At 34.6% G+C, this 13,051-nt stretch overlaps 1 protein-coding gene across 1 annotated transcript in view; it reads right to left on the bottom strand.

Moving 5' to 3' along the window:
- Nucleotides 1-13,051, bottom strand: part of POLN (DNA polymerase nu) — a 99,459-nt gene that overhangs the window by 21,860 nt on the left and 64,548 nt on the right. Inside the window, exons 18-21 of the mRNA XM_035325660.1 lie at nucleotides 10,581-10,663; nucleotides 7,974-8,105; nucleotides 4,883-4,993; nucleotides 1,578-1,656 (exon numbers count right to left, since the gene is read on the bottom strand). Coding sequence (XP_035181551.1) covers nucleotides 1,578-1,656; nucleotides 4,883-4,993; nucleotides 7,974-8,105; nucleotides 10,581-10,663 — 405 coding nt within the window. The remainder of the gene's footprint in view (nucleotides 1-1,577; nucleotides 1,657-4,882; nucleotides 4,994-7,973; nucleotides 8,106-10,580; nucleotides 10,664-13,051) is intronic.

Raw genomic sequence — 13,051 nt, 5'->3', positions numbered from 1 at the left:
TAAAACCATCTGTCTCTTTTAATTGACTTTACTGTCTTGGTCTTTCCCAGCTGTGGTACTTAAGATAGGAATAAGAAGCATAGGCAGCAATTCTTCTATTATGTCTGGTCTAACACTTCCCCAACACTTTCACACCACAAGGAACGCTTGTAGAAGTTCAGTACTCCCCCATGTCTGTTGCCTCCTTAGCTTTCTGATGACTCTACATCTTTAGAAGAAAAAAGTCTTTCGACTTTTGAGAGAGGGCAACTCAAGTAAAATTTTCTGTTGAGAGAACAAACATCCACAAGCTCTACCAGACAAGGCATTAATCACAAAAACCTTTGGCTTTCTCAGAATTACAACAGCCAGTTATTGAACCTAAATGTCTGTATTAGGTAGGGACTGAGGAAGGGAATATATTCTTGCCCTCTCACCACCTCTACTTGCCTCCTCCATTAAAGACTGTTGGCCAACTGTCAGAGAAGACAGCTGTTCTGTGGCTAATTTAACTCAAAGTTACACCTGCTAAAGACATTTTCAACCAGGCCACAGCTGCCAGATTCAGGCCTCCTCGTACAACTCAGGCAGCAGAAAGAATTACAATCAGCACAGAGAATCTGTCCCCAAATTAACAACACAATATATTATAGTATGTCATCCAAAATTTAATGCATAAAGGTATCATTGTCTGCCTGTATGGAGTATCTCTGCCAAAGAACAATCTTCCATTTCAGATTTAGAGTAGATGGAGATTTATTATTTTTCTTTGGTAATTGTTCAGTGGCATTTTTCTCATAAGGTTGCAAGAACACTGAAGAGCATTACTCAGAACAAGGGGTTTTTTGGTTGGTTGGATTTTTTTTATTTTTTTTTATTTTATTTTTTATTTTTGCCTTTGGAGTGACTCTAACTTTGAATCCGACACATACAATTTAAATTTTTAATTAGAAATTACATTTTGGAACAGTACTTTGATCAAATCAGACAGCACTGCTGTGCGTACATGATACCCACACACAAACACACACTATTTATAGTCTCAGTATATATTCTATAGTTTATCTTATGTAACTATATACACAAGGGCTATGAACGAGTACAGATATCAAATAACCTTTTTTTTTCCTTTTTTTTTTTTTAATAAAAGAAAAAACAACTACACACAAATTAAAAAATTCTCATTTATTTTTTTTGAGCACTGGTTTCCTGTTTTGTTTTTTTTTTTTTTTTTTTTTTTTTTTTTTTTTTTTTTCCAGCCCATTGAATGTTCAATTACCATTGTACAATACACTCAAAATACAGGAAGGATATGATCAGTGGGCTCGATTTCAAAGATGCGGAACTTCCACTGAAGAACTACCACTGAACTAGATCTGACTGAATTTAAATGGCCCCAAGGCACTTCATCGCCTTGAGATATATTTACAGATTCAGCCATTTAAGCAGAAAGATGTAACTTTGAACATATGAAACCATCCCACAAGTCCTTGCTTGTTTCAAAAGCATCCACAGTATTTCTACAGCCGTTTAAAATGCCAGAAACCCATTCAACAATTTTTGTGTTAAAATCAGTTTTGCAGTCATTCATTACTAACCTGGCTGTTAAAGTTGGAGAAGTGACAACAGAGGTAAAAATCTCAACCATAGCCATTTTACAAAGGTCAGCTGCAGATCCTGTGAAAGAGAGTGACCTGGTTTTAATTTAAAGCATGCAAAATGGAAAAGTTGTGCTTAGAACTATGGCACAGGAATGAAACACATTGGAAGGTTATGAATTACAAGAATTTGCAAAACTAGCAGATTCAGTTGATGTAGCATGTAAAACAGATCACAAGATTAATAAAAAACTAATAGATGCATGTTAAATAAAACAGAAAATAATAATATTAAATTATATGCTAACTAAAGGCGAATTTGAATCTCCTGGCCATGAGCTGAGAAATTCTTCCTATTAAAGAAAAGAGTCTGAAATCATCTAACTCTAAATTGGAATTAAAATTTACCTATAAATGAATTAAAATTTAATGTCATAAAAGATTAGAACATTGTTTCAGGGACACATTTTCATTTGGTAACTTAATTTATGCTTTTTCATATCTCCATGGGTTTGTGACGGATATTCATTACATCACAGTGTTAAGAGCAGTGCTGCATAAACAGTGTCGTGTTATATAATGAATTCTGCATTTCTAGGGACAAGAAAAAGGATGATTCCCCAGGCCTGCAGTTTGGTGAAAGGGTCTGTTTTGAACCATGCAACAGGGTTTTAATGAATTTTTATATAAAGAATTATCAGATGAAATACAGAAACCGTCCTTTAACTAAGGACTGGAAACTGTAATTCTCCTTTCTCCATCAGATATCCTAAATGTACCAAACCATATGCATGCTCCTTTCTGCACCCCATAACTCAGTGAATCTTGAATTCTTTCTTCCAAATTGTCCAACTTCCAGAGATAAAGACTAGCAAGGTTAGGCAAATGGCAAGGGTACTCTCCTGGGAGCTAAGAGAGTATCTAAGAGATTGAGGAGATCATTATCTCTCAATGACCCAAGAGGGGAAAGACTTCACCTCTTCTTTATTCATGGCTTTCTGTGACAAACTGCCTCCTCTGAGTCCCATACTGAGACTCCGCCTTGACGACTTTGCCACAGCTGTGTAACTGCTATAGAACATCTTAGGAAAAGTATTTTGATTATTTTTTTCTGACCAGTTCTGTAGTCCTTTTTGAAAATACTCCTTACTGTTAAAACAATAAAATAAAATAATAGACTAGATACTTGTGGATGTAGTTCCATTATTTCAGTGTATTTGGAACTTGCCAAACAGCAAGATCCCAGAGTAGAATTATTTCAAATAAATGTAACATTTTCCATGATATATATCTTAATTAAATACATGTTCTTCTCTATTCAGCCAGCTAGATTTGAAATATAACTGATGAATAGTATGCTGTACATTGGTAAAGATTATTGTACAGGAATCTTCAATAAGAGAAAAAACACTAAGAATGAACTGTGGCAAATATTGTTGTAGGAAGTTAAAGCTGTAACTCTGTACGTTCCTCTCAATATTGAGATGCATAAAACATCTTCTGCTATGTTTTTGCTACCATATGCAAAATGCAAACTACTTATAATAATTAGATTATATATAAATATAAAACACATTATACGCAGTTTACTATGCTAACAACGTAACAAAATGTTTTAGCATAATTTTGTAAGTTTTTACAGTCTTTTAATACTATCTCACAGCTGAAATGCTGCAATTGAATAATTATTGTAGTCTAGAAGGAATTTTTTAATAACATTTAGGAATACGGAATATGTTAAAGTTTTTCATACTTGTTTCACCCTACCTTCCAGTATTAGATGTTTTGAATAATAGACACACTATTTTTCATCAGATTTGTCTTCCAGAATGATTTGAACCGACAATGAAATATGTTAATCTTATTAGTGTATGTCTTGATACATACAAATGAGAATTTCGTGGACAGTCCTGTGGCGGCTTTGCCTCAGCTCCAGGCTCTTTGGACAGATGGACACAAGAAAGTGCTGCTCAGAGGGCCTTGTAGCTTTATTAATGCTACACTGTACACTCAGCAGGACTCGGTCTATTAGCTCAAGCACTGTGCCTTCAGCTGGTGAGGGCTGCTTGCCAACTGGATGGAAACCCAGGTAAACTGAACACAAGTCTCCGGAGAACGTTGTGCAGGCATTCCCATATTTACAAACATGCAAGCTTTGCTGCAGACTTTATAAGGATGTATTAAAATCCTGCATTTGAGAGTCGAAAACAGCAAGGCAGCTATCACTTCAACAAAAATTTTGCTCACACAACAGGGTATTAGGATTCTGGATCTGTGCATGTTCTTGCAGAGGTTGTACTTAAATTCAGTTACTAATTATAAGGAGTGTCAAACATGACATAATTACTTAAGTCATTTTTAAAATGAAACATTAACGTGAATAATATTTGGAGAGGAAAAAAGAAAAATCAAATGATCCCTTCAAAAGGAAAATTCAAATCATTCTATAAAAAGCACACCATCACCATATTTAGAAAGCAGTTTTTACTTGCCTGTAAATAGTACATGTCCAATATAACTTAATGAAAACCCTGTCTGCATTGTCCAGTTAAAGAAATAATAATTCCAAAGGGTAATTTGGTAGGAGGGATTTCAGCTCTGGACTGCCAGCTCAGTTTCTTCTTTTTTTTTTTTTTTCTTCAGGTGGCTAAATTCTTTACAGTACTGGGCCCCACACAACTTAAACGGAGTATGTTAAAACATCATTAAATAATGTTTGAGCATTTTTATTCTGCTTTTTATATTTTTCATTATGGCGAATTTCCAATGTTGTTCTGTAAAAAAATGCCTTTATTCTCACCCTTCATAGAATTATTTTCAAATGATCCTTACAAAGAATGATTTGGATTTCAAAACAAATAATAATATATGTTCTTGTAATACTGTATATTTCTTAAACTAAAGCTATCTGACAAAATAAAAGCTAGAAATTGCAAGCAGCAAAATCACAGAAACCCTTTTGGTGTAACAAACTATCAAAGAAACCAGAAAGGAAAATGTTTTAAGACAATAATACATCTGAAGCCCTGAAATATATATTTTCTCCTACATAATTGTATCTATTCCTATATTTAGCTACCACAGAGAACTAGACTGTATTAGAACATTGTGTTTTGTCATACTGTTTATATTTCCAAGGAAGCTAGAATACTTATTTTAACCTTCTCTTTTATAATAAAACTCAGGCCTCAGTAGTAGCCTACTAAATAATTCATTCTTTTGAGATTATCAGAGTTGTTGTCTGCTAGAGTTAAGTGTAGATAGGTAAGTAAATAGGTAGGAACGTAGGTGTTCTGTTTTTGTACCTTGAACAACAAAATTGACAGCCTGCCTCTCTGCTTGAGTGCGTAGTTTATAATCCTGTGCATTGATATTAACCAGTGGTCTTTTACGCCCCATAATGGAAACCACATAACCTGGTAGGATTTAAGTAGAAATCTGTATTAGAGCAATTAAACTTCAGAAATTCTTTTTGAAGATAAGATTTTTGCAATTATGCACTGTTTGAGACGATTCAGTATTTTGCCTTCTGAAAATAGTCAGAGCTTATTGTATTGTTGGTCTCAGAATTATTTTACTCAGAGAATCGGTACATGTTATACAAGAAAAACTTGTGTTCATTAAAGCTCTATTTCATTAGGAATGTCTGCTGATATACTGATAGAAGAGCAAACTCTCTCTGTGGGAGATGAAACTATAAATACCTAGCAGAATTAGCTATCTATTAGCAGCCATAATTAGAGCTTTCCATGAAATGAATAGATTGCATGGGAATAGCAAAAAAATAAAAAAATAAAATCAATTTGTGCAGCAATTATATCATTAATGAATCTTTCCCAAAATTATCAAATAGTTTTTGGGGAAAAAAAGGTAAAACTTTTTTTTTTTTTTTTTTTTTTTTTTTTTCCTAAATATAATAGTTTCATCTCCCTCCCACGGCCAAACTTCTTTAACTCTCATTTGTTTTTGTTTTTAATCATTAAAAGAAATGCATGAAAACACAGATAAATATTTATTTTAGGCCTGATGATGATGTATTTTGCCAAAATAGCTGCTAGCACTTGAGAGGAGCTGAGAGAGTAAGAGAGATCCAATGATCCTCTTGTCCATATAACACATGTAAAGCCTTAGCTTTTATTCCTCCCCCCCCCAAAAAAAAATAATGAAAAAAAGAAGTACAACAAGTGAAAAATTAAGTAAGAAAAGTGAAGTCACCCATGTTAAAAATACATCTTCATACAATCTTTTCTTATACTTCTGAGCACCTTGACTTGATGAGTCATCATTAGATACCATGGAAGTTCAGACTGACGCACAGTTTCATCTTGTCTGACGTATCTCAGATGTGCAAGCAGAGTAAGAAAACCTCTCCAAACACATAGCTCTGACTTTACTGTGGATAGCACACACCCAGTACTAAGAACAAGGAATGAAGATTCGGGTCACAAATGGTGTTCCCCAGGAGTTGGTGCTAGGGCCCATCCTCTTTAACATCTTTATTGATGATTTGGACGAGGGAATGGAGTGAACCCTCAGTGAGTTTGCAGATGACACCATGCTGGGGGAAGTGTCAATCTGCTGGAGGGTAGGAAGGCCCTGCAGAGGGACCCAAACAGGATAGGTCGATGGGCAGAGGCCAATGGGATGAGGTTCAATGTGGCTAAGTGCTGGGTCCTGCAATAGATGATCCTGGAAGTCTTTTCCAACCTTAATGATTCTGATTCTAAGATGGTTCTGCTGAATTCCTGTATTTCCAGAAGTGCTGACACTAAAAGTACTATTTTTGGAACAAGGAAATGAACTATCTGGAGGTTGGGATATTCTTTGGCAAATCAGTCTTCTCAATTTAACTAACATTTTCCTTGAAGAACAGTAAGAAGATGGAATTCTTAAAGCATTGGATGCTCAATGAAAAATAGATTTACTGTAATAACCCTACTCCTAAATGGTGTGCTTCTGACACATGAAATATCAGACATCCATAACATGTAAATAACATTTGGTGGGCAGATGCTATTTACCTTTGAACTGCAGATAAGTAAAAAGATTTATGAGCTCTGTAGGTTAGAAGTTTCTTTCTAGTGAGAATCTGAGGTGGATCAACAAGAAAAATGTTAAACAATGATTATCTGCTGCAAAATTTTTGAACTTGTACAACTGAAACAGGTTATAGTTCTACCATTAATAGTTAAAACAATGTATGATAGTTGGGAGTGAATGCAGGAGTAAGTACTATTTAGACAAGCATGTGCCGGGTTTTAATTACAGTCAAGGATATTAGTTATGACACTCTTGTCCACTGAACACACAAAACATCATTTTACACAGAATTTTGGTAATAGAAACTCATTTACTTACAAGAGAAGAAAGCTATGTTATTTTAAATAGATCAAAACAAATATGTAATAAACTGGTAATATTTTACTACTTATATTATGTTGGGCTTAATTAAATTGAAGCTACTGAAAAGCTATTTTTTCTTTAGTAATACTACTGAATAAAGAAATGTAATTTCATGACACAAAGACAGTTCATGCTTCCAGTAGAGTTTTAAGCTCTACAAAGTAGAGAGAATGAATACTAATATTTTCATGACCAGAAAGTCAGAATCAGTTATATGTTTCTATCATGACACTCACCTATTCAATGATGGGTAGTAATATCTTGCAAATTTACTGTTTATTTCTATAAAATGTCTTAGTACAGTATACTGTACTAGGAAACAAAATAAATCCATTTTGACAATCCTACTAATAATTCTGCTCATTTTCTTCTAAAGTAAATATTTCAAGCAGCTATACTTTCTCCAAATTGCTGCACTCCTAAGATTCACTAAATATAGATGAATATATAGACTAACAACAAATCTGATACAAGAAGAGTTTGCAGCTGCTGTCTCCAAGAATTACTCTGCACACATCTGTCATAATACATACCACCTGAATTTCAAGAATATAAATTCTGAATTATGCAAAAAAAAAAGTGTTAAAAATTGTCTCTGTAATTTTTTTTTTGTTTGATTGTTTTTGACTAAATGCCTGAACTTCCATGGTCCAGCAGCCATATGGCATATGTATTAAGTAAAAGATTCCGTATGATTTATTTGTGTTGGAATACATTATATGTCAAAATGATGCAGTGTAACTTGATGTTAAATAGAGTTCACCCTGTGAACAGGCATCTTACTCTTTTAGCATCTTTCTGAGAAAAGGCAGAGAGGTTTAACCAGTTTGTCTTAGGGTTGAAAGAGAAAAACCTGATTCACCAGGAAATGATAGTCCGTATTTTCTCTCCACCTGTAACTATCCGACTTTTGGTTGAGCTGAATCTCTGTCTACATCACTGTAATACAGTGGTGATCAATAAATAAAAATACGCGTGTGGGCTTTGGATTACCTTTCTTTCGGCACTGTTCAATGGTTTTCTTTGTAAATTCATTAACTTTCTTGTATTTTTGCATAAAACTCTCTATAAATTGACTGGCTTGAAGAGGAGTAATTCCCAGGCATTCAGCAAGACGTTCTTTACCTGGTGCATAAAAAAAGCAGAACAGAAATCCATTACATGCTGTTATATTCGCAGCTAGTGGAATTAGTAAATGTGCACGTCTCTATGAAAGAGAATGGATCTATACCATAGTAATATTTAAACAATGCAAATGTTTAACTTTGAGATTGAATGTTTCACTGAAGTTAATGGATTAAGAACATACTTAATAAGAAGTACATAAACAGAACATAATTAAGGAATTCCTAGTTATAACTTATACCTATAATGTGCTTGACATCTTTTTTGTTCACATAATAACTTCTGTTTGAAGTATCATTCTACTAGTTAACTGTTGAAATGTGCAAAATTTTGAGGAGCAGATGAAGAACTTAAAAACAATTTTAAATAAATATAAATGCGAATGAAGATCTAAAAAAGGGGGTGGAGATGCAGCTGGTTGAGTTTAGCTAGAAGTTTTGGATATGGTGTACAAATCACAAAAAAAATCTAATGGCTGAAGGAATCAGACCAAGTGGCTTGATTTGAAAAAGGTAGTTAGGAGAGTGAGTCCCACATATTTCAGACACTCTTAGGCTCCTCAATTTCTTTAAAAAACTGTGTCCAAGTTGTGAGATGAAAGAGTTAGAAAAAGACATCCAGAATTAAAAAGGATTTCAGCAGAGATAGAAAGGAATAATACCTTTTGGATAGGACATAGATGCACAATATATATTACATTGTATCTAAGAATATCTATAAGATAGAAAATCAAAGAAAAACAAACAAACAAACAAATTTTAGAACAGTTTTCCAGAGTGTGAAAACGTAATATAGAAGCTACAGTTTAAAGACATTTATAAACCAAATAGTTCCAGTAAAAATAAAACATACATCAACATTAGTCATAAGAGGTTTGAAAGACAGATATACTTGTCAGCTGCACAGCAACACAAACCAGCACTGTGTCTGCAAATAACAAGCTGAGAGGTGATGTCTCAAGGCACTAAAAGCATGGAATAGTTATTGTCACAGTAATACCATCAAGAAAAATTATCTAGCATTTTTGAAAGAGAAAGGATTTCAGCCACCTAAATGCCATCACTGTTAGTTTGATGTGCATTTCAGAACAATTCTGTACAATTTTGTTCTCTGTAATGTCAGGATCTCCACTGAGCTCCAGAAACACTAGTCTGGACAAGGTGCTAAAATAAGAAATTCACATCTAGGATGACTCTTAGCTGAGGCCTGTGCATTTGTTTGACATATAAGTAATTTTTTTTTTTACTTCTTTGGTCAAAAAATGACAAATCTATCTGCTAAAGCACATATTGTTGACAGCTAGAAGACTGCCGTGGCTTCCTTAGAGAACCGCAACATCTAAGCCTGTCCATATTATCCTTCTAAAGAACTACTCCTATACGGAACAAAGCATTACATAAAATAGTCAGAAAATTAAGCCACGGTATCAATAAGGAAGTCTGAAAAGTTCCAGGGAGATGCAGTTTCTGGAAAGCAAAAAAAGAGGACTGAACAGCCATGTAAGATCACATTTCAGGATGCAGGAGCACAGACCATGCTAAGCAACTCCCAGGAGTGGACTAAAGCTTCCTTGAGAATTCCCCTTAAATTATCTGTGCCAGGGGAATTGGTAGCAACAGCCTGTGCATTTTACTGTTCTCCATTCTGTAATATCTTTCAAAACTGAAAATAATACTACTTGTTTCTTTGGTTTTCATTTAAACACTTTGACTTTCCTCTGTGTTCTGTATAATTCAGGACTTGAACATAGTGCCATTGAATAGAATTGATACTTTCTTTTACAGAAGTTGTATTTTCTGCAGCTTTACAGAGTGATTGAGGCATAAGCAGATGAATTAAGCAAGAAGTCTGTAATACTGTTATCCATCTCAATATCTGGTGTATTTACTAAAGTACTGACTCCTAGACATAGCGAGACTCTTCTTTCTTTATTATATTGTTTTCTTTCCTCCAAGATTATAAAAGGGACCTTGAAAATATGAACCAAGTATAATTTAATTCAGAAAACATTCAAAAAAAAAAAAAAAAAGATTACTATATACTACATGAAAGTAAGCATAAGCATAATACAGGCAAGCTTTGCCAGAGGTCCCTTCCAACCTCAGCATTCTATGATTCTGTAAACATGCTTTCTTTGAGACAATATCTGCATTCCTCTAATTTCATTGCAGTTATTCTCATATCTGTGCACATACTGACAGATTACAAAACTTCCTAAAAGTTATACTAATTTCAGATAAAGATAAATGCTTCAGTTGCATCAGCAGCAAATAAACACAAAATCAGAGTAATCTTTGTGTATGTCAATGTAGATATATTACCTGAATAATTTTGATACAGAGTAGATTTAATAATACTTGATATAAATAACAATATAATACAGAATTTTATTCCTTTTCCTGAATTCAGCACATTTGTATAAGTTACGTGTAAGGTATGAATACACTGTAGCATTTTATTTTGTAAGATGCCTACCTGCTCCATAAACCACTGAGTAAACTATACGCTTTGCTTGCTCTCTATCAGCTTGTTTCACTTCTTCACTTGGAATCCCCTTCCTAAATGAACAAACAAAAATAATATATTTTCAGTTAAAACTAATTTAAATGTTTATCCCCACAGAAAATATATTTAACTACAGCCATATAACGAATAGAAGCACTTAGGGGCTTTTGTCTTAGGCACAATGAATATACAATTTCTTTAAAACTTTCAGTGGTGATAGTCATCAGTAGATTTTATAGGAATTTTTTATAAATAGTATTTTTTTTTCTTTAATCTTCATCTAGTCATTTCCTTTGCTTTTAAATCAAATCCTTGGCTAGGAAAAGTCTTACTACTATACTATTAGTTCTTTAGGGTGAAAAGGCCCCAGTACTGACTCATGAGAAAAGTTAAATCTCCCCAGCAACAGCATTTCTTCAAGACATAAAGTGTATTGAGACTCTGAACATAAGTCTGACCTAAAGCTAACTTAAACAAAGGTTGTATACCAAGAATAATGATTGATATAAGCATGTACCAAATCTCTTACATGTCTTACAGAGCTCCACAATAGAAATACTTCACAAAACAGCAGCACTGGCTGTTTCTTAACTGGAGACCATAGCTAGTTCACTGTCAGCAAACTATTGCCCTTCCCACTTTACATTTGCTCATCAAGTGATGTAAGCAGTCCTACAAAAAGGCTCATGGATTTCATAATCTGCAAATTAAAAGCTAGACCTCTGCAATGACCAAGTTGATGCCACCTATGCATTTTCTTATCTAAATGTAGATTCAGAAAGAATACTGAATTACTGGCAATTGACAACACTGGCAAATGTTGATAATTGGTTTAAATAGAAGTGCATTGAGGGAGAGCTCATCTGCTCACGCTCTGAAAAGAAATACATACACTAACCGTCTTTGGAACTTAGAGATCTACTGCTGGCAGGGATACCTGATTCACAAGGCACAGCTTGCAAATAAGTTTCCTCATGTTCATGATGATGTGATTGCATTTTAAAATTCTGTTTAGTATGCTTTGTCATGAAAGCTTTTTGTTATGAAAGATGCTTTACCATGGAAGTCTGTCTGACAAGCTTTGAAAAAACGTCATATTTCTTTATATCTTTTTAGAGTCTTTGAACATTATTTCACTATGAAAACCAAACACCTAGAAAATCAACAAAGCCACAGATCTGTGCTTGGTTGGCTCATACAGTGATTTTAGCCTAGCCTATGAAAAGTGCTGGTATAATTAGACGCTGAAAGATGAACAGGTAAGCCTTGGGTGCAATCATTGTTAAGGGTCTTTACAGAAATACAGATCTTTTTGAAGATGAAAAATAAAATTGAACATGATTTCAAACCTTCCTTAGGCAAATAGTCTTTGGCTTTGTAAAAGTTCACATTGTGACTTTGAACAGTGTAATCGCTTCAAAGATAAAATGGACTTTCCTCTGTTCATTTTTAGGCTGAGAGACATGAAGAGCTAGATAATCTGATAGACGATGTTTTCAGTGTCAAGATTATTCCCACTTAAGTCAATCATTTTGGTAGCTGGAGGCTCTTATAATTTGCTTTCTCTGTTGTGCCAGGTGTAAAGGTCATGGCTCTTATGAATAAAACAGGCTGAGATTCCCAAATGTACCTGATTAAGATGACAAAGTGGCAATTGGAACTAATATGCGCAGAATTAGGAAACCAGACATCATCAAAGATTTCCTGAAGCAACTTCTGGCAGAAAGTCTGCAGGAATTTCCTGAAGGACCTGGCAGAAAGCTACACATATTCTTGGGAAAACATCTATCCAGAATCAGGAGGGAAAATAGAGGCTGGAGGGAAAACAGGAGTTCCTTAGAGAACAGACAGTAGATCTCACCTGAGGACCATTCTGGAATAAGGGAGCAAAGACTGAAGAATATATAAATTAGGGAAACTACAAAATCGAACTCTATTTTCCTAGTAATGCATAATTCAAACTAGATTCCTAGAGAAAATAAGAGATAGGATTACAGCAATAGATTTTACATGCAGATTTGTTTAAGAAGGCTATTCCTTTGAATAACAATACGGCATTAGGGGGTCAATTTCTCATCCATGCAGTAGCCATGCTAGAAATCCTCATTGGGCTTTCTTCTTGAGCCCATTTCCTCTAAAGATACATTTATTTTAATGAGAACCTCTTCTATGAATAAAGGCTGAGAGAGCTGGGGATGTTCAGCCTGGAGAAGGGAAGGCTCCAGGGAGACCTCACTGTGGCCCTTCAATACTTAAAGGGGTCTTATAAAAAGGATGGAGCAGGACTTTTTATTCAGGCAGATGATGATAGACAAGGGGGAATGGTCTTAAACTAAAAGAGGATAGATTTAGATTAGGCATTAGGAACAAATTCTTCACTGTGAGGGTGGTGAGGCACTGGCACAGGCTGCCCAGAGAAGCTGTGGATGCCCCATCCCTGG

This window comes from Oxyura jamaicensis, chromosome 4 (assembly GCF_011077185.1).
Source record: "Oxyura jamaicensis isolate SHBP4307 breed ruddy duck chromosome 4, BPBGC_Ojam_1.0, whole genome shotgun sequence".
Lineage (NCBI taxonomy): Eukaryota > Metazoa > Chordata > Aves > Anseriformes > Anatidae > Oxyura > Oxyura jamaicensis.
The sequence above is the reverse complement of the archived record's forward strand: the minus strand, read 5'-3'. Positions and strand labels throughout refer to the sequence as shown.